Here is a 26,457-nt window from a genome sequence, read left to right as displayed (position 1 = left end):
GAATTAATTAATTGGTGGGTTTTTGTTTTCACAAATATAATATAAAACACCAGTCGGAACCTTGTAGCTTATTTACAAGACATTGTTGAGGCCCAGAATGTTCTCTTAACATCATAGAATGTTCTCTTAATGCTTACAAGTTACATTCATAACATTCTCCAGTTGTTCATCATCGTTACAGCACCATTAAATCTTACACTGACAATGAGTTGGAACGTACTAGTAGATCTGTACACTCAATATGGATGTAACCTGTTATATTATATATAATATAGGGTAATATATTATATAATAGTGGTGTTTTGAAGCTTAACTTGACAGGTAGGGATCAGAATGCTTTATAACCTGCCACCTGGTGACTGCTGCCAAATCGAGGACAAGTTGTTGTAATGTAGCAAATATTTTGGGGTATCATTAGAGTAGCTATAATGTGGTTAAAGAGTTTACGGGATTATATTGTGGTGGAAATGTTGCGAATTCTTACTATTATTTGGTCAATATAAAACTGTGGTATGTTGCTAGTCCCATACAAAAAATGTAGATCATAATTTCAAAGATGGATCTGCTGGGGTCAATTTTGAGGTACATTTACTTTATTGTGTACTATGTAGTCTAAATAGGGTGTAAAATGCAGTTAAACAATACAGTTAAAATGAAATCGGAGTAATGTGATTGATAAGAATACTTTTATACAAAATAGATCAATAGATCAGTTTATCTTTCGTAAGAAGAAAAACTTTCTCATGCTACACTGTAAAGTAAGATGTAGAGATAAGTGACAATATTACAATAAACCAGTTAGCAATGTGTAACATTCCCGGTGGTTAAATATACGGTTGAGTAACAATATAACCGACGCCCAAGATGTATATACAAAACTTATACGAATAACGATTCGCTAACCATACCTAATCAATAAAACCTAAAAATCATATATACCAGACCCAAATTAATTACAAAGTAAAAACATCAAGTCCAAATACTACAACCCCTATCATACCATTCCTTTCCTCCGCACGTCTCCCTCATTTACTGACAAGATTTCCACTTTTTTTTTCTCTCAACCTCACTAGAATCTCCCTCTTCTTTACTCCTCCTTCTTCTCCTCCTCTTCCTTATTACCTCCCCTGTACTTGAATATGAGGAGAGTAATAGCCAGGTTGAAGGCTCCGTTGACTGCGTGTTGTCCCACAATAGTCATATCACCAAGTAAAAGGTATCCAACAAACACTCGCACTGGGGGAGAAGGAACAAGTTAAGAGTGTGTAATTGCTTTAATTGGTTTATTAATTGGGTGATAATTAACCCGACGAGTGTTGTAAATTTTAATATAACGATAGGTGGTCATGATAGGTATTGTGCGAGTGCATTGATTGTACGGGAGATTATACTATATATAGTATACAATTTACAATTACTGCGAGTATAACTCGGTAATAAAGTTATCATCAGCTTGTTAAGTTACTTGTTAGGTTATTATCTATAATTTCAATAAATATAAATTTTAAACAATTTCCTTCTAGATTCTTAACTATAATAGACAAGCATTATAGCTCCAGGCTCCTTTTAAACTACATATATATATGTATTAAAGAATGAACTACATATATATGTATTAAAGAATATAAAACACTATTGTCTAGTTGCGCAACCTTTTACACCCGTGTGTTTCCACTTAAATCCATGTATTTTAGTTTGGTACAGCTGGAGAAGCAACAATATTACGTACCAAGCATGATGATTCAATGGAAACTAATTAGTATAGGTTTCTCCAAAGTAACAATTGCTTGTAAACACTAAGCACGCGCTAAACACTAGTAAATAATGCAGCTTTAAATTGCATGACGGAAATACTTACTAGATCACTAAATTGGTGATTGTATAGCGAGATGCAAAGCTTTTGGTGTACTTATTGTGTCTTTTATTAGAGTATGTGATAAAAAGTATAAGGGGACCCGGCACATATTTATGACTGAAATTTAATACACATATCAAAACAGTCGTACCAATACACAATTTGTATTGCGTCAAGAATTTGTAGGTATATATACTATAACTTTAAGGAGCATAGGTATTAGTAATTCATTCTTAACTTGTAAATCATATTCTTGTTTTATTATGCAGAAATTGTAAATCTTTATAAATTATACAGAAAGTAATGTCGACCCTTTAATTGAGTACTACGTATTATAAAGGCTGGGGTTATAAGTAGGGTAATATGAGCGGGTGATATTGAGCGGTAGTAGTAGTAGTAGTAGTAGTAGTAGTAGTAGTAGTAGTAGTAGTAGTAGTAGTAGTAGTAGTAGTAGTAGTAGTAGTAGTAGTAGTAGTAGTAGTAGTAGTAGTAGTAGTAGTAGTAGTAGTAGTAGTAGTAGTAGTAGTAGTAGTAGTAGTAGTAGTAGTAGTAGTAGTAGTAGTAGTAGTAGTAGTAGTAGTAGTAGTAGTAGTAGTAGTAGTAGTAGTAGTAGTAGTAGTAGTAGTAGTAGTAGTAGTAGTAGTAGTAGTAGTAGTAGTAGTAGTAGTAGTAGTAGTAGTAGTAGTAGTAGTAGTAGTAGTAGTAGTAGTAGTAGTAGTAGTAGTAGTAGTAGTAGTAGTAGTAGTAGTAGTAGTAGTAGTAGTAGTAGTAGTAGTAGTAGTAGTAGTAGTAGTAGTAGTAGTAGTAGTAGTAGTAGTAGTAGTAGTAGTAGTAGTAGTAGTAGTAGTAGTAGTAGTAGTAGTAGTAGTAGTAGTAGTAGTAGTAGTAGTAGTAGTAGTAGTAGTAGTAGTAGTAGTAGTAGTAGTAGTAGTAGTAGTAGTAGTAGTAGTAGTAGTAGTAGTAGTAGTAGTAGTAGTAGTAGTAGTAGTAGTAGTAGTAGTAGTAGTAGTAGTAGTAGTAGTAGTAGTAGTAGTAGTAGTAGTAGTAGTAGTAGTAGTAGTAGTAGTAGTAGTAGTAGTAGTAGTAGTAGTAGTAGTAGTAGTAGTAGTAGTAGTAGTAGTAGTAGTAGTAGTAGTAGTAGTAGTAGTAGTAGTAGTAGTAGTAGTAGTAGTAGTAGTAGTAGTAGTAGTAGTAGTAGTAGTAGTAGTAGTAGTAGTAGTAGTAGTAGTAGTAGTAGTAGTAGTAGTAGTAGTAGTAGTAGTAGTAGTAGTAGTAGTAGTAGTAGTAGTAGTAGTAGTAGTAGTAGTAGTAGTAGTAGTAGTAGTAGTAGTAGTAGTAGTAGTAGTAGTAGTAGTAGTAGTAGTAGTAGTAGTAGTAGTAGTAGTAGTAGTAGTAGTAGTAGTAGTAGTAGTAGTAGTAGTAGTAGTAGTAGTAGTAGTAGTAGTAGTAGTAGTAGTAGTAGTAGTAGTAGTAGTAGTAGTAGTAGTAGTAGTAGTAGTAGTAGTAGTAGTAGTAGTAGTAGTAGTAGTAGTAGTAGTAGTAGTAGTAGTAGTAGTAGTAGTAGTAGTAGTAGTAGTAGTAGTAGTAGTAGTAGTAGTAGTAGTAGTAGTAGTAGTAGTAGTAGTAGTAGTAGTAGTAGCTGAGTACTAGGAGGGGTGGTCTGACTCTTCACAGGGCTTTGCGAGTGTGTAGAGTGTAGATAAATTATTGCCTTATTATGTTTTTTGCCAATGTTACACTCCTGAGCCAGTCGGTGTAGCACTGACAAAAGACAAATTATTATTACTCACCGATGTTACTGTAAACGAATATGATCCAAGCAGCGGGCTCCATGGCAGAGGTGTCTTTAGTAGAGAGGATACTAGAGATAAATGTCATCTTACTAGCCAAGTTCAGCAGAACCACTCCTTGCTGAAGATTAGAGGTGTTAGCTTTATCATTGTTACCTATTCCTGCCTCATCAACAAGTACGCAGATTACAAGACATTTTTCCTAACATTTTAATAATTAACTGTTTTAAATTAAATGTTTGAAAATCACTTACCATGACCATGACTATCATGTCTTTAGTCACTGTCCCCACAACAACCGAAGCGACAGCCACCAAGTACCCGATGATGTTTCCGTATTCTCTGGCTCCTAGAGCTTCTTTTCCGTACAGCAACATCAGGATAACAATAACGTAATCTGAGTGAAATGTGAGATTACCATACAGAAGATGAAACGTAAGTTAAGAGATAATAAGATATTTTAGATAATTAGAAATGAAAAAAGAAAATACAGCTTACCAGTTTCAGGATTCAATTTCTGTACATTTTCCGATAGATGTTAGATGACAGGTTACCCAGTAAGAAAGTGATGATTATTAATTTCTTACCTTGGACAAGGAGAATAGAGATGTCAGAATAAGCCAGAAGGTCGTACTCTTGGACTACGAAGTAAAGCACTTGAATTGTTAGCCTGAAGAGATGAGATTTAGTTACTTTAAGGGGGCAGGGGAGTTCTTTATGAAATTTCTCTCGACATTGATTTTATGGTTGTTTCTGATAGAGGGGAGTGATATCTAACAGTTTAACAATTTTAAGATAGGCCTTTAAAAATTTGTATTCGATTTAGAAAATCTTGGACCTGGAAAAATCGTCAAAAAACGAGGTCCAAGATTTTCAAAATCGAAAAAAAATTTTCTAAGGCCAATCTTAAAATTCTGATCTAAGAGAATCTCCTAAATGGTCCTTAGTACATATCCTGAAATTTTCAAGGTGATTGCTAAAAAAATGTAGGAGAAGATAGATTTTTAGACTCGATTTTCAGGGCGCGCAATTGAAAATTGCTCACGCAATACAATTACACATGAGTGCTGACCTTTGACCAGCGATAATTTCGGCTAGGAACAATATTTTTCCATGAGACCATATAAGCAGCTGATAGATATCACTCCCCTCTATAAGAAACAACTATAAAATCAACTTCGAGAGAAATTTCATAAAGACCCCTGCCCCCCTGCAACCTTAAGTTTGAACAAACACAACTATAAGCACATGCTTCTTTAATAGGACATAAAATTAGTAATGTGAAATTAAACTGGATACATTTTAAATACATTCTTCATTCGAATCAGTATGAAACTCCAAAATAACAAAATCTATAGCATTTTACCTTAGGGCCAATAAATTTGGTTTGCAATAAATTTGGTTACCATAATTTTGGTTACCATAATTTTAGTCACAAATTTCGCAAATTTTTAGTCTACAACAATTTTAGTCACATCTTTCGACTTTTCGAGACCATTTTCCATTTTATTTACATTAAGAACGACAAATTTAGTCTACCCCGTCTGAACATTACAAATTAAGCTGCAATGTATGACTCAGGAATTTCAGTAACATCAGATCCAGAGTTTGTGACTCTGTATCACTAAGTTCTTCAGTACACTGTTCAGTTTCTTTTTCACCCTTTTTCTACTTTACCATTTCTGTCGGTACAACGTAGTTTATGTCGATATGATCCTTCAGCCGTTTCAACAGAGCATGCATTGGGATGGATCGATTAAAAATGTTATGTCCAAGAGGAGCTCTAACCCTTTAAGTGCAAGCACTTTGGTACGGTTTTGTGCAGTAGGAACGGTGATGTCATTATATTAATTATAAACAATGTAAGCTTAATAATATAATATGGTCTACTGAAATTTTGGTATCCTTTAAAATAAGTCGCCGAAAAATTTAGTCTCATGAAATTTGGTTTACAACAATTTTAGTCAAAAGTTTGACTAAATTTATGGTAGACTAAATTTGTCGTTCTTAAGGTATCAAAGTCTAAAAATAATTCTGAAACTAAAAAGAGTGTCACTTACGAGAATATTTCAATTGAGAACCCATTGAAACTGAGACCATCAACATTTTTGGATTTGATGATAGCGATGATTTGGGGAACCTGGGCAACAAGCGCGCCCACAAGGGTAGTAATCCCTAAGATGGTCCCGACTTGCGCAAGTTCAATCATGATTCCTAGGCAAATAATACATTAATGTAAAAATTTATAATTTACTAAAATAATTGGAGTATGCCCAATATAAGCAACAAGAAAGCAACAAATTTTCAAGAAAACAACAAATTTTTATTTAAATCAATTATAGCAACAATTTGAAAAACTTTAAAGTTCTTCTATTACCATGGAATATACTACAGGTATGGTGACTTGGGCTATTGAGTTGTTAAGTAGATTAAGATTAGTAAACATGCACTTGCATTGTATATTTTATAAAAACTAGAAATTAGGCTTCACGGTAAAATGGAGAAGCAGGCTGATCTTGGAGAGAGCAGACCAGTGGCGTAACGAAGGGCCCCGCTGAACCCGCTGTGCGAGGGGCGCCGTCTTAGGGGGGCGCCAAATCGTCATTTGAATGTGGGACAATTTCGAAACTTAACTAAAGTACTAGCAAAACTGCGCGTTTTGCTCTAGATACACGCTTTTTTAAAGATTTTACCGGTGTATCGTCTAAAATCACCTAATTTGTTCAATATTAGGGAGGGGCACCAAAAGGGGAGGGGGCCAACAGGGGGAGCTTTTTTCGGCGGGGGGCGCCAACAGGCAACATTACGCCACTGGAGCAGACCGTAAAGTTTACGCACCCACCAGGGCTACCTACCTACCCCAGTTGTTCTTTTTGGTTTATCAGCTTGTATTGTTATATTTATGAACCCCAAGTCACCACACTAAAACATTCTGGGTTCTGAATTTTGCTGGGTACTGTAATTCGTAATTTAATTTACTGGAAAATTCTGCAAAACAATAAATGAATATTGTTTTGCCTATCAGTATCTATGTGCATGTTACAATGTATCATATAAGTATTAATAAACTGGGTTAAGATGTCAATGTTAAGGACAGAATATGATGAAATGTGCGAAATGCCCTTCGCATGACCAGAATAGACAACTGTGGAGCAAAGTGGTATTGAGCTTCATGGCAAGAAACTCCCATCACATAAATTTGTAGCTGTAAGATATTATAAGAGCAAATACTCGTTGATAAGAGGCGTTTTTAGACTGCTAAATGTTAATGTTTCTCGTTTAACTACCAAAAGAGACTTGCTCTAACATCTCTGTATACAACGATCTGGACTTGAATGGCAAAGATGAAGGTAGAATCGCCGGAGATGTTCCGTAACCTGTCCATCTTAGAGTCACAGAACCTAGAGTTGGCTATCAAAGCCAAAGATCTCCAGATCAACGAACTCAGAGGTACAATCAGTAGTGATGAACCACAACTAACACTACCACCAAACGACGTGAAGAGCCTGAAGAAACACTACATTTCTAAAATAGAGTTCTACAGAAGCCAAAACAACAACAAGTGGAAACACTGGCCCAACAAGACCAAAGCTCTCCTCCAAACTTTACTGACACAGACTAAGAAGAGGAGGAATTTCAAAAAGCGACAACACCGGAACGACAGGAAAGTTGAGCGTGACGCCAAAAGAGCACTGGATACAGGAAGTGTTGTAGTGTTGGTTAACGAAGACATACCTGCTGGGGCACTGGCACTGTTAGGAAAAGGACTAGGCTACATCCCAACCCCAACTCGGGATAACATCGACTTGAGACTTGACATGAAGCTCGTCACCAACAAAATACTGAACTATTCTAATAGAGTACTATCCGGAGAGACAGGATTACCTAACATCAGCAACCTCCCCGCCAAACTCCGTAGAAAAAACTACTCTACAGCAAAACCAAGCAATGAACAAGCAGTCAATACAGCAGTGGACACAATGAGACGAGAACTCGACATCAAATTGAAGACTGCCGGAAGCCCACCTAAGCCCACCAACTTATCCTCTTCTGAGATAAAAGGACTCAAATGGTTGGAACAGCACATTAAAGATGGGACAATAGCTATCACTAAGGCAGACAAGGGTGGTGCAACCCTTATTATCGACCCTGACCTCATCAAGCAACGGACACTGGAGAAACTGGAAAATCAGGAACTATATGAAAAGTTGGACTGTGACCCTACCCAACAGCTGTATGAGAAACTCTTCAAGCACTGGGTACAGGGAAAAGAAGAAGGACTGATATTAGCAAGGGATGCGAAAGAAGTGATGGGTGTTTCTGACAACACCAGAGCAGACCAAACTGGACCCACAAACCGCCCCAGTACCCTCCCACACTATCGCCCTGGACAGCCGTATTTCTACCCTGCTTTTAAAATCCATAAGCTGAAAAAAGAAGACCTCATACCAGGGGCAAAACCACCAGCTAGACTCATTACCGCCCTCCACGAAGGAGCCAGCAGACGACCGGATGTCTTCCTAGCTGATAAATACCTACGTCAACTAGAAAGGGATTTTTGCGAAGACCTTCTTATTGATAATAGAGACGCCTTAGTTTGGCTCGACAACATCAACAATACCCTGGACACAGAACTCAAAAGCAACATTAAAGCATTCACATTTGATTACAAAGCTTTATATGATTCATTGAGCCCCCACCTTACAATCCAAGCTTTGAAGGTGGCCATGGAAGAAAAGAGACCAGAATGGTCCGCCAAATTCAAGGAGTGGTTGATAAGAAGTGTTGAACTCAGCTTTGAGTCGTCTATAGGCAAATTTAACGGAGAGTGGTACAGACAGAAACGAGGAGTACCGACAGGAGGCAGTATCTGTGTACAACTTGCAAACATAGCAGTATACCATGTCATGCGTGAGCAAGTCTATACAGACACGGAACTAATGGAACCTGTAAAATCGGTCAAGAGATACATAGACGACGGCTGTGGAGTATTCCATGGTACGAAAAGACAGTTTTCAAAATTCATCGCGACTGTCAACTCAAGGCTAGCAGAACTTGGCCTCCACATTGATGAGAACATCATAGAAGATAACAATGTTTATGTGCCGTTCTTAGACATCAAATTTTGTTTCGACACCGCAGGTGATCTTCAGACAGACCTCCATGTTAAAGAGACTGATGCCCGCTCCTACCTGTACTTCGGTTCCCACCACCCGAACCATACATTCAGCAGCATAGTCTATAGTGCATGTCTGAGACTCCGGCGAATCATCAATGATAACGACAGACTCCGAAAACAAATTGATGAATTAAAAACCTTTTTCTTCCAATCCAACTACCCTAAAACTATGGTAGATAACATCAGTGAAAAGGTCAAAGGCTTCGAAAGATGTCTCAAACCACTGGACAACTCAAACAGCAATGTCCTGGTACCAAAGTCTCCAGAACCAGCAGTCCGCGTTATTTCAACATTTGGCAGTGATCAAGAGTTAGTAGAATCGGTGCAAAGATTGGAACCAGAACTCAGTAGAACCAGGAGCTTCTCAGGATTATCTGGTTCCCATACAAGTGGAAACACCCCAGGCTCCCCAATATCATCTAGAGCCGGTACATCACGCCCTATCTTCAAATTCGTCAGACGTACTGGAACATCATTTAGAAGGAAGTTAGTCAAAGCAAAACAGTTTGCGGATGACTTAACCCAACCTCACACAAGACCATGTGGGGGCAGACACTGCGGTACCTGTAACATCATATCTCCACATCCATCAATAACAGTCAATGGACAGCGAGCCAAAGCAGTGACTGGTACATGTGTCAGCTACAATGTTGTATACCTCTTCAGTTGCCAACTTTGTAACATGTGTTATGTAGGAAGAACGGTGCAGCCCCTCAGGGCACGAGTAAACGAACATCGCGCCCATTACTACAAACTCATTTCGGACAATACGTTTGTCCCTGAAGAAAACGACGACGGATTCAGCTTGGGTAAACACCTTGTAGAAGTTCATAACATGAAACAACGTGACAATTTTAACCAGGCTTATAAAGTGTCAATTCTCAGTAATAGTAGCCCAAGAACTCTAGAAGTGGATGAACACCGTTATATTCAGAAACTTAGAACTATACGTCCATTGGGGCTCAATGCCATGGACCCGTTTGGGATTCCATTATTGGATTTATCTTAAATGTTTTCTATTGCATTGGGGCACAAGAGTTATGTTTTTAAAAAATATTCATATCGTTTTTAGTTGTGTCATTTCATTTCCAATGTTACACTTTGTAGGAACTGATATTAACAGAGTTTCTGATTCAGGATGTTACTGAAGATAGTAATGAAAATGTTTTAACGCCTCAGTACTGTGTTTTACTACAGCTCAACCTGCTCAGTCTGACTATTTGGGAATTTAAACTCTTGAGATGAAGGTGATAAGGACTTCACAGTTAACTTGAAGTCTGGAATACTAGGCACCAGCATTGCGACTGATGATGTAGATGAGTGGTAAGTGATCATGATCTACTTGTCATACGTTGTATGACCCGCCGCGCACGAAGTGCGTGGCTCACCCTGTATCGTCAGTGAAACGACCGTGGGTGTGAAAACGACCGTGGGTGTGAAAACGACCGTGGGTGTCACAACGTGATACAATGATCTACAACAAGAATTTTGGAGAAAAGTTACTAAGATCCACAAACTTACATACTTGTGGATAGTAAATCTTAAATGATCTCTCTTGCCAAACTTTTATAATCCAAAGGTGAACGGAGGTCGGAGGCACAAGATTCAAATGGGTAGTTAGTAGTCACAAGATGGCCCCTTGACCAAGTTACCCTAAATTAAAAATAAAATTTTTCAAACAGTATACACACAATGTCACAATGACCCTATGTAAAAACAACCCTTTAAAAACTCAATATTTTCCCTATCTCAAATATTGGGATGATGATGATGAAAATCTAAATATTAATCTAAATATTGGGAGAAACATTTGAAAATCACCCTTGGCCTTGTTATGTGGCTCCAAGTTCAAATCTAGACTATCTATATTGACAAAGTTCTTTCTCGCACCGTTACCCTAAATAAACAAGTAACACACAAATCGCAACAGATATAAATGGACAACGATAAACAAACTATACCCTCAATCGAATTCAGAAAGAACGAAACTGGGTACCCAATATTATACCCTATATTTATTAGTATAGTATATAGTATAGGCGGTGCGTGCTCAACTTTTCTTTCCACCATATTTTCAATTAAATGTTTACGAATACAAAAGTCTGAGTTCCCCAGGTAGAATACCTGCATGATATAGAAGCTGTAATAAAGAATAGATATGACTCCAAAGCCCGTAATCCTGAAAATTTGAAGAAGAGAAACATAATATATATATATTGTATATAGTCCTTTATTTTTATTTTTAAATTAATAATTAAGTGTATATATTTGTTGATTCACGATGTCAATCCTTCGCGCATTTCGCCAATCTACCGAAAATTGTGGTTGCGATAAACATTATTTGATGCGCGGCGCGACCCAGTAGTGCATCGCGATACAACTTGTCATACGTTGTATGACCCGCCGCGCACGAAGTGCGCGGCTCCCCCTGTATCGCCAGGACGATAAAGGGTGAAACGACGATAAAGGGTGAAACGACGATAAAGGGTAAAACGACCGTGGGGGTCGCAACGTGATACAAGATACAACTATATTTGTTCATATTTATTATAGTTTATCCAGTCTAGTGACCATAAAAAATGTTGAAAGACGTTGCTCCGACGCTCCGCGCGCATTGTCTTTTGCATTTTTGCTTCGCTTCGAAGCTTAACTGTTACTGGGCCGCGCTCAGCCTGTCATTCCGCCTAATATAATCTCTATTCATATGTTTATGAACATAATAGCCTGAGGTCCCCAGGTAAGTCCCCAGGTAACTTAACTGGTGACATGATACTCGTAAAATATTTGTTTCAAATACCGAGTTCAACCTTGCAAGCGTCTTAGTACAGTAAGTTATAAACCTACAATTTGAAGCAAAAAAAGAAAATTCGATTTTTTTTCCTTTGCTTTGCAAACAGCAAAGCAATTTATTTACTTGCTAATTTATTGTTCGCTCCTCTCACCCAATGAGAGAATTAGCGCGAAAAGAGTGCACTGCGCATTGGGACTGGCATGTCAGGTAAAAAGTAATGATAGCGATCTCGAAGAGTTGACAGCCTCGCTCAATGAACGGATCACATCGCGGAAGACGCGCGCACTGCTACGAATAAAAAGTGACTATCAATAAGTATATAAAAGTATCAATAAGTAAATAAAATACTACTAAATTAATTATCAAATTACTAAAATAAAATAATCTTTGGCTTTTACTAATTTGCTCGCCCAAACATTTCACGTGACTTTGGTTTTTATGGTTTTCTTGTAAATTTACAACCTACCAGGACGCGCGCCGAGTTGGACTCGTCGACGGCTTTTACTAATTCGCTCGCCCAAAAATTTCAGGTGACTTTGGTTTTTATGGTTTTGCAGCCGTACAAAACGGTTTTACATAAACCCTTATCCCAACCCTAACCCTAACCTTACCTGGGGACCTCAGGCTATTATGTTCATAAACATAGAGATTAGGCGGAATGACAGGCTGAGCGCGGCCCAGTAAACCCTAACCATAACCCCGAAGCTAACCATAACCCTTACCACAACCCTAACCCTAACCCGAGCCCTAAACAATCGAATTCTTGTATCACGTTGTGACACCCACGGTCGTTTCACTAGGTTCTGACGATACAGGGGGTCATACAACGTATGACAATCGAATTCGTATTTTACTAGCATGTCACGTGACCAAAACGGTTTTTTGCCCATAACTCTCCAGGGAAGCATTTTAACCCTACGTCAGGGGGTGATTCGGAATCAGCGTCCAAAAATACACCGATTCAGATCACTTTCATACCCAAAGGACCTTTTCACAAGAATTTTCTTAAAATTTGGGCGAGCGATTTAGTAGAAGCGCTCGTCGACGGTTCAATAAATGGAACAGATATTTTACGAGTATCACCCGTTAATGGTTTTGCAGCCGTACAAAACGGTTTTACATAAACCCTTATCCCAACCCTAACCCTAACCATAACCTCAAAGCTATCCATAACTCTTACCACAACCCTAACCCTAACCCGAGCCCTAGCCCTAAACAATCGAATTCATGTTTTACTAGCCTGTCACGTGACCAAAACGGTTTTTTGCCCATAATTCTCCAGGAAAGCATTTTTACCCTACTATGTTATGGGGGGGGGGGGGGGGGGGGGGGGCGGGGTGATTCGGAATCAGCGTCCAAAAATACACTGATTTATATAAATTTCATACTCAAAGGGCCTTGGCCTTTTAACAAGATTTTCTTAAAATTTGGGCAAGCGATTAATAAATATAAGGAGCGATGTAAGGCAGTTTAGAAGCTAATGACTTCTATGCCAGTTAAAATCAAAATGTTTGATGATAGTCAGCGACGAAGTGAGACTTTCAATTGGTCTCCAACTAATATCAAATATAATGATCAACAATCAAGTACTATATACCCACACATTAGAGCGGGAAAAGATCTAGATGACTAAATAAAAATGTACATAAAATAGGTACTCATTGTGACGGAATTAACTTGCGCTTGCAGTATTTGACATTTATTCAGCCAATCAGAACTCAGAATGCTGGAATTTGAATTTGGTCACGAGGATGGAGGACGGGTGAAATTTGTAGGCGCGCGCGGTGACAAGTATGCTATTACTTGGGGACTTCAGGTTTTTTCTGTTTATAAATAGATTGAAGCTGCAGCCGAATGACAGACTGAGCGCCGCCAAGTCAGCATGCTATAAAGAAATCATTACCTGGAGCACGTTTCCCAGCCGGTAAGGATTCCTGGGCACTGGGAAGACAGTTTTCCAGTAAAACAAAAATTAAAGGCGTTTCATTTTGTCATATGAGCTCATTAACAAAAATATTGATATATTAATATATGCTTTGTCATGTTGCGAAGTATTTGAGGGTGTGTCATAATCAAATAACGGACCAACCTGGAAGGCTTCTTCGACAGCTGACTAAAATTTTCTTGGCCTTTTAGCTTTATGTGCATAAATTGTGTCCGGCAGCCATCAATGCAGGTCCTAAATTTAATAGCGTTTAGACTTCAACACGCTAAACTTTGGAGATGCCCTTCCCGTCTGCTTCGTGCGGCACCAATAGATTTATACCTACATCGTTACTTTTATTGCACTAGATTGCTTCCTTGAAGTCCAGAAGTGCATCTCCAGTAGTTAGAAATGCCTCTCAGGTTACCTGGGGACCTCAGGCTATTATGTTCATAAACATAGAGATTAGGCGGAATGACAGGCTGAGCGCGGCCCAGTAACCTCTCAGGCAACCTTGGACTTTTCAGATACTCGACGCGATGTTCCAGCCTCATTTAAAAAAACTATCCATCATGTCCAGCATCAGAATGCAGAATGATTCTGACAGCCAGGCAACGGCCGTAGTGGTATTTGTTATTCCGATCACAAACTATCAAATTAGAGTTTTCTTCTACCCTCTGGACTCATGTTGAGGTCTCCCGGTATTTTATTTGAAATCAGCAAAGATAGACATATTTTTTATGCTAATTGCGAATCACAAGTGAATTATATCTTATGGTTAAAATGTCACTTTATCCAGAGAATAGCAATAAGAGCTTTTTCGTAATGCTTTGCTGTTTGTTGGAAATCAGTTGGAAATCCAGGGACAACTTTTCTGGATTTTTATTAATTTTAATTGAGAACAAGTAATAAAATTCATGAATTTGAAAAGTAATCAATCAATGTATAGGAAAATATGTACATAGATTAAATAATACAACAAAAATTCATAACAGTAATACAGGGAACCAGGCTTGACTTTAAGCAGCTACAGGGTTAAGATGTGAGGGAGTCGCCGCTACTTCATTAGTACATGAGCACAATTAGTTTTTATATCTTAGGAAGTGGTCAGTAACAACTTCCTGACCCAAAAATAAATTGTTAGAGGAAGTGGGTTTGCAGCGTTATTTAATGAGGTATTTGGCTCAAAGTACCACTGCCAAATGATTCAGGACTCTTCCCCAAATCAAATGTAGTAGGAATCAACTAGACTGGGCTAAAAGGTTTATGTTCAAGGACAAGAATCTATTCAAGTGACACGGGGAAGTTTCTGTCCCCCGTTTTCTTGGAAAGATTATGAATCTGAGAAGGTGCTCTGGGAGAAATTTATCAACCAAATAATAGTATTGTAAGAGTAAGACGTAATGGCGACTCGTTCACATCAGCTTATAACGCTTCATTTTCTTCGTGACATGTGGGAAACAAACGCATCGTTAAAATCAAAACCAAACTCAAAACATGTTGTATGAGGACGTGTGGAGTACGACTAGAAAACTTTTACAGAATAAAATTTTCTTATAAGAATAATAATTAATAAGATCTCACAGCAGTTTATATCATACGTGTATCAAAATGTGTTAGTGTGATTAAGGTTAGTGTACTATGAATGAAAGGGAAAACTCCCAAGATGAAACGTCATCTTCTTCAATACGAATATCGTTCATTTGATATTATCGTGAAACTTAATTCAACTTAACATAGTTTAGAGTAAGCTTAATATATTACATTTCTCTTAAAAACTCACATATTATATCTATCTGTTCAAAACAACCGGCAGTAATTGGGCATCATAGACACGCACGTGCTGCGCGACGACATGGGACACCGCGCACACGAACTGCGAACATGTGTCGTGTAAAAAAGTAAAAATCGTATATACGTTATGTGTAAAAAAATTAGAAAAAAGCATGTGACTATCGATCTTTGTCTGTGGATCATATCTGTTCATAAATAAAGCTTGGACCTAGCATCATTATCATTATACGATCACGTATGAGATTAAATTATATATCATTCATCTCCGGGGTAACTTAAAACATTGTCAAACAAACATTTCAAAGCAAACAACAAATAGATGCCTTTCATAATAAAGGCTGCAAATATCGGGTTAACGAAACACATCATTTCCCAAAACCAAATCCGGGCTGACTAAAGTTCAAATATACTCCCTATTTTAGAGCAAAGGACGAATAAGTAAGCGTGTGTGAGCGAACAAACTTCATAGAAAATTATCTTAAATCAAATAATTTGTAATTAAAATCACATTCGTCTTGAAAACCGAAAATATCATAAATTATTCTTCTGGCTCCATGTATATTGCTCGGTTAAAACGTTAACCTAAAATCCAATTTATGGAAAGCAGCAGCTAACGCGAAGAATCACTTAAAACTCGGTCATTTTCTCGTTAAAACCATTCGTTTTCAATCAAGTCCTTATCTTTAAACAGTTTACACGAGATTTAAGATGGTGCGAGCGAACAGATTCTTCTCGAAACGAAGCCTTGTCATTAGCTTACGACTATAAGAGTAAACTATCATCTAACAAATAAGTCAATTTTGAAGATACACATTTTACTACGTAGTTAATAACTGATTGATAAGAAATAATGTTATCTTGTATCTAAGGTGCCTGAAGTTGGTGGCAAACAACAGTTTAATCTGTATCATCAAAGTCTGTAATAACCTTCTCAACGGCCCACAGCTGAACTAATTGATAAAATTAATTAACTCAATTCAATTAATTAATTCATCAACTAATTTACCCAATGAAAGGTAGCCGGGCTTATGCGTTCTGATAAGTCTTTTGTTCCATCAACTTAAACAAAAAATAATAAATTAGGGGAATTATTTAAAGAAGGACGGTCGCCTCTACCGCTGTGAGTCGGGTGACTTCCTCCACACCCTATTCATGGTAGTCCAATCGATACTGAGATTATTATAGGTCAGCCAGTTGGCGTCGAAGCCGATGCTCTCGAGAACATCTTGAGTGTCTGAGCACACGAGAGTCAGTTTGAAGTCCCCAACAGGGATATTGAGTCTGCACGAAGCGAAGGTGGCGTCTCCGTCGCCGCACTTTATCTCCAGTCTGTCGTCCACGTAGAGAGAAGTCTGATCGCTGCCTGCTATCTGTACGTCTATGGATCTCTCCTCGTCAGAATGGGAGCTCAGATAAAAGGTGATGGCGTAGGTTGTGCCGCTAGCCAGGTCGTTAGCTTTGATGTGCTGACCGAAGAGCACTCCGCCCGCCTCCGTCATGATCATCAAACCAGAATGACCGAACTTGACGCTGGAGTTGTACCTCACTCCGTACTTGTTGTTGTAGAACTCAAAGAGAGCAGGGTAGGTTCCCTTCAGTGAGTACTTCTTGAGGTCTTCAATCTCATCTCTGAGTGATTTGATGTCCTGCAGCATGCTCCTCAGATCGAGCCCTTCTGCAGCCAACTTGGCGAGCAAATCTTGAGCGGTGTCTGGGCTTCCTGGGTTACCGGGTTCACCCTGGGGGAGATGGAGAGTTAATAACATGTCACTCTCTGATATATATTGTTACAACACGGCTCTAACAACACAACAATGGTTAATTAATTATGTGAAAACAGAACTGACGTTAGCATACAAGATGACACATCACACGCGTATACGACACATGGCTCGACTAGCCAACAGGTTGCAGTTCGTAAAGACTATAAATAGACTCAGGTTATTGGGGAGTTTTAACGGAGGAATGTTCCGTCTAATTTTATTAATTCTTATCTGAATTGAACCGTGGGACCTTACTCTGGCCTTGTTATGGGCGATTCTCGGTGTGAGAGGGAGAGTTCTGGAATATTTAGGGACACGGCCCCGGGAAGTGAATATTTTATTATGGGTCGCAAAATATGGCCAGTGATTTATCTGGAATGGTGTTCAATTTCAAATGAATGACTTGGCATTTTTCTAATAACGTAAGAAGAACTTAAACATGCTATGCAAATCGCAGTGTCAACTGAAGTTAGATGACTTAATCAATAAGCTTAAGTTCGTGGGAATTAAAATTCAGTGACGACAAAATGAGATAGAATTACAGGACCTTTTTACTAGTTTTAAAACCATGTGAATTTCTTTCCCAAGGAAAATGCCTGACGATTCATATTTGTGGGGTCAGCCTCTTAGATTAATGGCATTAAATGCAGAGCAAGTCCAGCTAATTAAGCTGTAGGAAGGGTTAAGCAGCTAGAAAGTAAGAAGACAGGTCACGTGACAAATGAAAAGGTCATGTGGTTTTCATGACAACAATCCAAAAGCCGCAACTTCCCCTTTTAGTACAGCTCTGAACCAATAGGAAGCGTCGAGAATTAACTTTAATTAAAGGTACTTTATCCAATCGATAATTGGGCCTTGTTAATAGCTGTGGATTATGAGGATTACTGTTAACAATCGCTTCCTACCCATTGACACAGGACATTCCCTACAGACTGCCACGTGACATAATCAGGGGCTCTCATTGGCCCATTTTGCATCACGTGACGTGATTCCGTACGGTGATTGGCCGGGCTGAACAGACACCTTCCAAGACATCCCTGTCAGTATTATAGCGGCCCCAGGATTTCAAACAATGCACCAAAACAATGGGACCTGGAACTCGACAAATACACCCTCTACATTTCCTCTACATGAGATCCCCTGTTTCTATGTTTGAGTAGAGTGCAGTACTAGGGCACAGTACTAGGGAGTCAGGACGATTAACCTAGATCACTCTAGATCACCGTGTAAACAACCCTGAGGCTACTGGAGAAGACTGGCTCTGGTTTAAACTTTAAACTACCTTGATTGCATACAAACGTTTAAACGGGCTCGTACGCAGATTGCCCCCAAGATTACTAGCTGTAGTAATCAATGTGTTTAACAGGTTAGTGGTTGCTCCACCACCTGCCTCAGGGAAACCAACACAGTGAGCTGATATCAGGGGACACCCACGTGATCTGTGTGTGGTTATATTCTCCACTTTTCAAGTACAGATGACCACGTCACGAGTATTTGTTAACGGTAAAACACAGAGCTACTTCTTTTGTAGTGCCAGCTTGAACTTGAGACAAAGAGTAAATTGAAACAGTGGCACGCGACACAGAACTCTTTAAAACAACAACAGTAACAGACCAATTAGCAATACAAAGACGACACTCAATATACGAATCAGTAGGAATTTGCTTGTTAGGCAGTTAAAATGCTTACCTTGGGTCCAGTTGATCCGCGAGGCCCTTGAATTCCAGGAGGTCCGGGGTTAGCCTGAAAATAATGTTGGTTAGTGATCATTGACTAATGTTATACTACGATATTGATATAGAATACGGGGGTAATCCCAAAATTTAAGGGATTGTGACGATCTCCTTTGGAAGCTCCGAATGTCACGTACTCTGGTACGTGGTGTATCATACTTTCTATTTTTGTGTAAGAGGTACTAAAGCTAGAGTAGGTAATTTGAATGTTGGTACATTGAGCACCGTTTAAATTAAAGCTGAACTCTAACTTCTAGCTTATTATTTGAGCTCTCAATTCTCATCAGCTGATCTATTATCTTATTAGATATCACGGCCGCCACTTATTAAAAAGAAGCTCCTAACTTAAATCCTGGGCTCATATCACGAACATTACTATTGACTGATGGGCCCCATTACCTAAACACCTCTAAACGTTTGTTGTAAAGTTTTAACAGACCCAATCTTAATCTCTGAGTGTTATTGAGGGTAACACACACACCATCGTAAAACATGCGCTAATCACACCCTCTACAGCTATAACGTCCTCTAAACGTCACTCTCAGTTAATTATTAATTAATAAACACGGGGGGAGAGAAGGACCCTGAGGCTGAGGGTAAGGGTAGAGGGTGTTAGGGCAGCTGCTGGAATGTGAAATACACCTCAAGTCAGCCACTGCCTTGGCACCAATGTGTGTGTGCGTGTTTAGAGGGGCTCACATTAAGGATTAGTGAGTTTAGTATAGAGGGCACACATTATGTGGATTAGTATGTTCTAGATACCTAGTACATAAAATAGTAGAATTGTTTGCGGAGGTAGGCTAGCTCTCTTATGGAGGCGAATTGTGAGTAGTCCGAAAATAGCAATGAAATTGGTGGTGATGATGTGATGAATGGAGCAAATTATTGTTTAATCGAGAATCGGCAGACTCAATCAGCGATAAGATGGAGTGATAATAGGACCAATTGGAAGATACAGGGATCAATTCTAGGTCAATCTTACAATGATGGTTCGGTGGGAATTATTGGATCTCATTGTCACTTTGTGTCGAAATTCCAATCTCTACCGAATTAGATCGCAGTGAATTATCAGCTCTATTAATTGTCCGAATGTCCCATGTCATGAGGGACAGACTGTCAGGAAGCACCTATTCAATTTCTGACAATGGGAGCTCTCTATCACAACCCATCTCTCAGCTGCTGACAACGGTTTCTCCCTCTACACCCCTTTTATTAGTGGTGTATTTTTAGGAAAATCTGGCGGTAATTTTCTCGGCAAGAATCGTACCAAAACCCCCGCAAGCTGCATCTCCAGCATTTCAAGCTGAGACCCAATCAGCGATGAGAATGAGGGCCAGGTGACAGTTACCATGGTAACGTGATTATGTCACGTGGTAGGGTGTCTGAAGAGGTGCAAAAGAGAACTTCCTGTCAAATGATAGCATTTCCTTATCGAGCGTGGGTGTAAAATTATCGGCTAAATTACAGCTTCTCCATGTAGTGTAAATATAGTGTAAATGTCAAATCTGCTGTAATATTTCATGGATATTATCAGTTTGAAGAAATAATAAGATATTTCAGTGGCATGGATAAGTTTTAATTTTTATTGGCTACTACGAGATCCTATTGATGAGATCCAGTACAATGGACAAGGAAATCAGAGTCTAGTATCCTCAAGAATGCCCTTTGTGTTTTCAATAACATGAATTATATTTGGAAGAAGCATGTACTTTATTTATGGAATCTATGTAACACAGCACACGATATTTTCGATAGCACTATCTCGACAAGCAGACTGTTTTAAAGTACTTGAAAATGGTGCTAGTTGCTTAACAATGCAGCCACATTACCACACCAGGCGTGCAATGAGAGAGCAGCCCTCATTTAACAATAACAAAGTGAAGTAGAGAGGGATGGGCAGGACACGTGATAAGAGACTCAGCGCAGGACTCTCACCGCACCGCACTCCGAGTCATCATCATGACCAAAGAGTGGGCCGTGCGGGGAGGAATGGAGGATTCCTGTGACCACTGCTGAGGGACCCTGCTTATGTTTAGGGCGATGTAAGGTCATACTTATCATGGTCATAACAAGATAACTTGTAATTCATAGAGGATTTGTACAGGATTTACCAATGAACATTGACAGAATCTCCTGGATTGAAAGACACTTTACTGAATTGCAGTGCAGTCAGAACTGACATTCTGAGCAGTAAATCATTGGCCAATAATCTTATTGCACGTAGTTTTCACGAACTTCTAACATTTGTGGACCCCTGCTGAGAGGAATATCGAATGAAAGTGGGTTGCAGGGTTGGTTGCAAACTGCACGTGCACATTCCAATGATACACGTGCACATTCCGCAGTCCCACGTGCAGTTCATTCTTTGTGGTTTGGCACTCATTCAAATGGAAAATCCTCGGTGATCTGCGGATTTGGCTGCATTTGTGAAGATTAATAAGAGTGAAATGCGAGATTAATTTGAAGTAAGAGATGGTGAGGTTACCACATCGTACTATTTGACACACAATATAATAGGCGGGCCATTAATCTGCCAGGTGCGTCTCTAAAACCATAACATCATCAAATAGCATGCTGTATGTTTAATTTCCAGGGTTTCACCTCTACCCTCCCCCACTAATATACTCGTGCCAACATCTCCCTCTCATAATTGGTTATCTAATATCTCGTGATGCAAATACTCAGCTCTGATTGGTCAAGCAGTTATGGAGCTTCCAAAGGGGCTCGAATTCAGTGAGGGCACTTTGGCTCAGAAATCGGGGTAGTTTATATTTTATTATGGAGCAGGGCGTGTAGGGGCAGATAGTGTATATCAAAACAATTGCAGAAATAGTGAAATACGATATATCAGATGTAATAAAAAATAACTTTGATAAAATGGTAGCTCAACTCACTTGATTGTTACTGTTCTGAGTGTTCTGAAAGAGTAATATCGGTTAGCGATAATGGTAATATATACAGTAATGATTATCATTGGTATGTGATAAAGCATGTAAAAAGAAGAGGTGAATGTTGGCAGGTGCATGAGCCTTATCTTTATCGGTCATAAAGTGGACGTCACGTGATTAAATGACGAACTGTAATTGGCTGAAAAGTGGTCACGTGACAGGCTGTGGAGCACTGAATGGGTCTTGAGTTTACTGAGTAATGGGGGTAGGGTGTCGTTTTAAATGGCAATTATAAAACTGAATACCGGTACACTATGTCATATGTCCCCTAGTAGTTCTCTAAGTAAGAGTATAGTGCAGCTGATGATGGTGCTCAATAGAGACCTCCTACACACTCCTACTTGTAACTCAGTAACATTTACAACCACTATAGGGGGCCAACTTGTACCACCAGTTAATTTGTAAAACTTGACTAGCTCCCATTGAGCTCTCTGATTGGCCCTAAACCATCACGTGATCGGAATACAACGCTGTCATTGGCCAGTGTTTGTGACTGCAGGTCGAAGTGTGCGAGCAGTCTAGACTTGACAGATAGAAGGTAGAGTACGATCCCAGTACGTCATGAGTTGTTGGCAGGGGGCCAGCGCACGTGCCAATAGTGCGGCTCTAATAATGTGTATGTAGGTATCATGACTACTACATTTCTACAGTGCAGGTTCTACCTCTCAATTAAGGTATACCTCCTCCTCTACCATCCCCACTCTGATCATAAACTGCTCATAATTTGCACAGAGATTAATCATCATCGTCATTCAAAAACTTCCCATAAAGAAAATTTTAATGACTGTGAGAACACATAAAGAGATTAAGATTATTCAGAAGGGCGGTTTAATGAAAGGTTACCAGGATTGGAGGCCCCGAAAACTCACCCTAGGTGGAGCCTGGGTATTTAGACGGTGTGAACCTGTGAAGTAATGTGCGGTGAAAACACCCATCAATTTCGGGAAGTTCATGCTAACTAAGGTGCTGATAATTGGACCCCAGGAAACTAAATCCCTCTAAGCCTGATGGTTGAAATGGTTTAAATCACCAAGTTCTACCAGTACCCTATACTCTCTACCATGTACACGACTACACATGTAGACAAACTGATGTGTGTAGGAAACTTTCTATTGTATACAAAGAATACACATGAGTTCCCTGATGTGCTCCAGATTTGCATCACCCCTGCTACAATTAGTTAGCAGAGAAGATAAAGTTAACCACTACACAATAGCCAAGTCTACCTCATTAGGTCCTGACACAGCCTCTAAACTTGGAGCCTTGCCAGCTCTCCTCTAGTTTGCAGCTAGCACAGTGGATTTACAGTTTGCTAACGTGGATTACATGAACGTTTAGATTGTTAGCTGAAGCCGGCGGTCTTCTGCCCGGGCTGGAAATGAAAATCACCGGAAAAATATCACGGAAATAATAATATGGAGGTTAATATTTCGTGAAATTTAATGATCTTTATCCCAGGCTTCGCTAACAAGTACCAAGCTCGGCGAGGTATTTTCGCACCCGAAACATGACAACCCTGATTAAATGCGGGTTTAAGAGTCCTGGGAGTTCGGCAAAGTGACCTTAACCACACTTCATACTTGCTAACTTGACTTTCGGCAGCGACACTGGGATTCTACACCGGTGGGAAAATGTTAACCCGACGCCAAATGTTGGTGAGGTTCCTACTTACTGAGACAGCCGGCTAATCCGACTTAATGAAAATTTCAGGGTAAACTTGTGAGTTCGCCGTGGGAAGGGTGAAAATATTAACAGTAGTACCGACTTGTAAACCACAGATCATGGCAATTAGTTTCATAAGCAGCGCTTGATGAGCCAATAATTGCAAAAATATGAGAGTTTTGGTGCTCTTAATTCGGAGGTTACAGAATCACACGGAGGCAGATTGGGTGTCATGAAATGGTTCGGAGATGGTAACATGATGTCTCGCTGTCGAGTAGGGAGGTCTACATCTCGCACTTCCTGCCCGACTATTTGGTCTGCGGCCAGGTAACAAGACATGGCTGTTGCCAATGCTCACACTTGATTGCATAATAACACAACACAGCCCTGCTTTCGCCTATTAACGAGTTTTAAATTGTGAGAATTTCGGAATCTGCAGGCAAATAATTGTGGGAAATATCGGTTCGGCCGTGCTGCTTTGCTTATCGATTGCAGAAAATTTGCAGAACCGTGGCGACGGCAGGCAGTGGCCTGAGAAAGCTCCATATCATGGGAATGAAAGTGCGGTTATCCTATCAGACCATGACTACCTTACACCTTGTAAATCCACTCACACCTGCTAAACCAGCTGGGAGAATACGGCGGACCCATCATCACTACTCAGCACTGAATATAGTGCTGTTATCGTTAAACTTACCTGTAGCTACGGTTACCCGCAATAGATTCTAGATCAATTATTAGACGGCATTATTATTCGTCATTATGCACATATTTGTAGCTCGTGCTTGTTATATTTAGAAGTGGAGGGCCGGTGATGCGAAGCGAACAGTTACCCACGTTTACCCCAACTTGCATTCTAAACTACACGTTCACTCAACTCCGATACTCCTATTGGATTGCCCTCAGACAAATAACGTCTTCTCATTGGCTGGACCAGTGCACGTGCCTCTTGTTATGATTTAGATAAGCGTGCTGAATACCATGGTATGCACGACAATAACTTAGCGGCGGTCTCTCCGCAGTGCAATATGTTTTATAACCGGTGAGCAGTACTAATTATCGTTTTCAATGGTGGTCCCGCTCTTAACACGTGCACGGGTAGTCCGTTTCTAAAAAGTATAAATATTGTGAAGTAGGATGAGAGGAGCGATACTAGAGAAAACATTACTGTGTGTCTCGTCCGGTGTAACGATGGTTGTGACAAGCTAAGTAGCATTGGATAACACCGTATTAGCGTGCACCGGAGGGCGGTGAGGTCCGTGTTAGTGAATGTAGTGCTGGTGAGAGAGGTGATTTAACACGTCAAGTTGAGGAGGACTGTTGAAAAATAACATGTGATCGTGTGATCAGAGGGATGAGGTACGTGAGTGGAGCATGACGATCAAGAGGAACGAAATAAACAAAGTGATTGACAACAAGAGTGTGATCTAACGACTGAATTGAAAAGCGATGAAATACGCGGAATGGAATTATTTTTAAAATCACAAAATACTTAATCAAATAAACTAGGACGGAATGATTCTTACCTGGTATGGTACGTTAGGGGTCGATGATGGTGGAGCCGATTCTGACGTATCCTCCGGGGCCGGGAGAGAGGGTAATGTTTCTGTTTCGGTCTGTCTCGATTATGAAGTTGTCGTTCTCCGTCCGGATGGTAGGTCTCCGCTGTACAATGTTATCTCGTTCGTCTCTGTATCCGTTTACTGTGTACCTGATGGTTGAATTCTCGGTTAGTTTGAGTCGAACAGAATGCAGAGAAAATGTGATGGAAATATTGAAGAAATTTGTCATGAGCTGATAATATCATTATGACGGAAGTAAAAACAAAATATTAAAATATTTGTATTATCAAAATAAAAGGTACTTACACAAGGTTGTCTGATAGGCAGGAAATAATGAGGTAGGAGTAGAATAGACCTAGCACTGTTTGATGAACCATTATCTGAATCTGTCGAGCTTATATAATCACTTGTTTAGCATTTGTCTTGAACTAGGGTGAAGTTAGTCATTAGCATTCAGTTATCAATATTCAACGAAATATAATAATCGTGAAGTACTAATATAATAAAAGAAATACAATAATCACGAGCTAACTCTTGCAAACAGTAACAGTATCCTACAAAACGGGGGGAAAACAAAACGAAGGCTCATTTTAAAGAACAAGGGTAGATGAAGCGTGCAGGTAAGGCAGGAATGAGGGTCCGAACGGGCACCCGACTTTAGCCCTACGGGGCTGTCTCCCGACCCACGGAGTACCTAAATCTAATTCCTGGAGAAGTGCCAGGAATTAATATCAGATCAGATTACGGTCGGTAATTGCAACGCTACACGTGACAGAGATGTTTATTAAGTACTGTTACAGCTCCTGCACACCATATCTGCTCCAATAATGTCGGATGAAGAGTAGTGCTCCTTCATAAGAGTAATGGTAATGGATGTGCACTGCCACGGAACAACACCGGCGACTGTAGTACAATTACCGATAGTGAGACCCATGATCAGCAGTGAAGGGCGGCGGAACTACCCCTCCATAACCCTGCTACCCTAGCACAAGGGGACTAATTCTATAATTATATGAACAGTGAACAGTACAAATAAAGCTTGAGGGGGCTTACTTTCGAGCATATGACATGTCGCAAGAGGGGGTTTAGGGCGGGATTAGTTCATAAAGGACTCAAAAGAGGAGGCCACTGAGAAGTGAAAAAAAAAAGAACAAAGACCTCCTCACCAGTTCAATTGTATCTAATGTAGAAGATAAAGAAGACGCGGAAAGAGCAGTTACCTTAGCAACAAAACGCGGTGGCGTGTCGAACAATGGTATTATAATATTTGGTTAATGCAACGCAGGCTACATCACCTCAGCTTCATAGATACTGGGATGATTGTGTTTTTAATTGAATCACTAGTGTTAATAATAGGGTGGTGGAACGACCTTCAAGATAACGGGTCATCCTACAACCCGAGAAACCAAGTATTGTTTACAGTTTAGTGTGGAGACTTTTAACCGGTTGAAAGCCA

At 39.6% G+C, this 26,457-nt stretch overlaps 2 protein-coding genes across 2 annotated transcripts in view; both read right to left on the bottom strand.

The window, feature by feature from the left end:
* Positions 1 to 647: 647 nt before the first annotated feature.
* LOC134826038 (uncharacterized) overlaps positions 648 to 26,457 on the bottom strand; it is a 51,704-nt gene continuing 25,894 nt past the window's right edge. The window contains exons 2-6 of the mRNA XM_063838298.1: positions 5,706 to 5,861; positions 4,233 to 4,315; positions 3,900 to 4,042; positions 3,646 to 3,766; positions 648 to 1,236 (exon numbers count right to left, since the gene is read on the bottom strand). Coding sequence (XP_063694368.1) covers positions 1,088 to 1,236; positions 3,646 to 3,766; positions 3,900 to 4,042; positions 4,233 to 4,315; positions 5,706 to 5,854 — 645 coding nt within the window. The 5' untranslated portion in view covers positions 5,855 to 5,861 and the 3' untranslated portion in view covers positions 648 to 1,087. The remainder of the gene's footprint in view (positions 1,237 to 3,645; positions 3,767 to 3,899; positions 4,043 to 4,232; positions 4,316 to 5,705; positions 5,862 to 26,457) is intronic.
* LOC134826039 (uncharacterized) lies at positions 14,458 to 25,431 on the bottom strand. The gene is made up of 5 exons (XM_063838299.1): positions 25,308 to 25,431; positions 24,966 to 25,150; positions 21,724 to 21,747; positions 18,786 to 18,839; positions 14,458 to 17,072 (listed from the first exon to the last, which is right to left on the bottom strand). The coding sequence occupies exon 5, from the start codon at positions 16,986 to 16,988 to the stop codon at positions 16,446 to 16,448; it is 543 nt and encodes a 180-aa protein (XP_063694369.1). The 5' UTR covers positions 16,989 to 17,072; positions 18,786 to 18,839; positions 21,724 to 21,747; positions 24,966 to 25,150; positions 25,308 to 25,431; the 3' UTR covers positions 14,458 to 16,445.

The sequence above is a fragment of the Bolinopsis microptera genome, chromosome 1 (assembly GCF_026151205.1).
Source record: "Bolinopsis microptera isolate Bmic1 chromosome 1, MBARI_Bmic_1.0, whole genome shotgun sequence".
NCBI classification, from domain to species: Eukaryota; Metazoa; Ctenophora; class Tentaculata; order Lobata; family Bolinopsidae; genus Bolinopsis; species Bolinopsis microptera.
The sequence above is the reverse complement of the archived record's forward strand: the minus strand, read 5'-3'. Positions and strand labels throughout refer to the sequence as shown.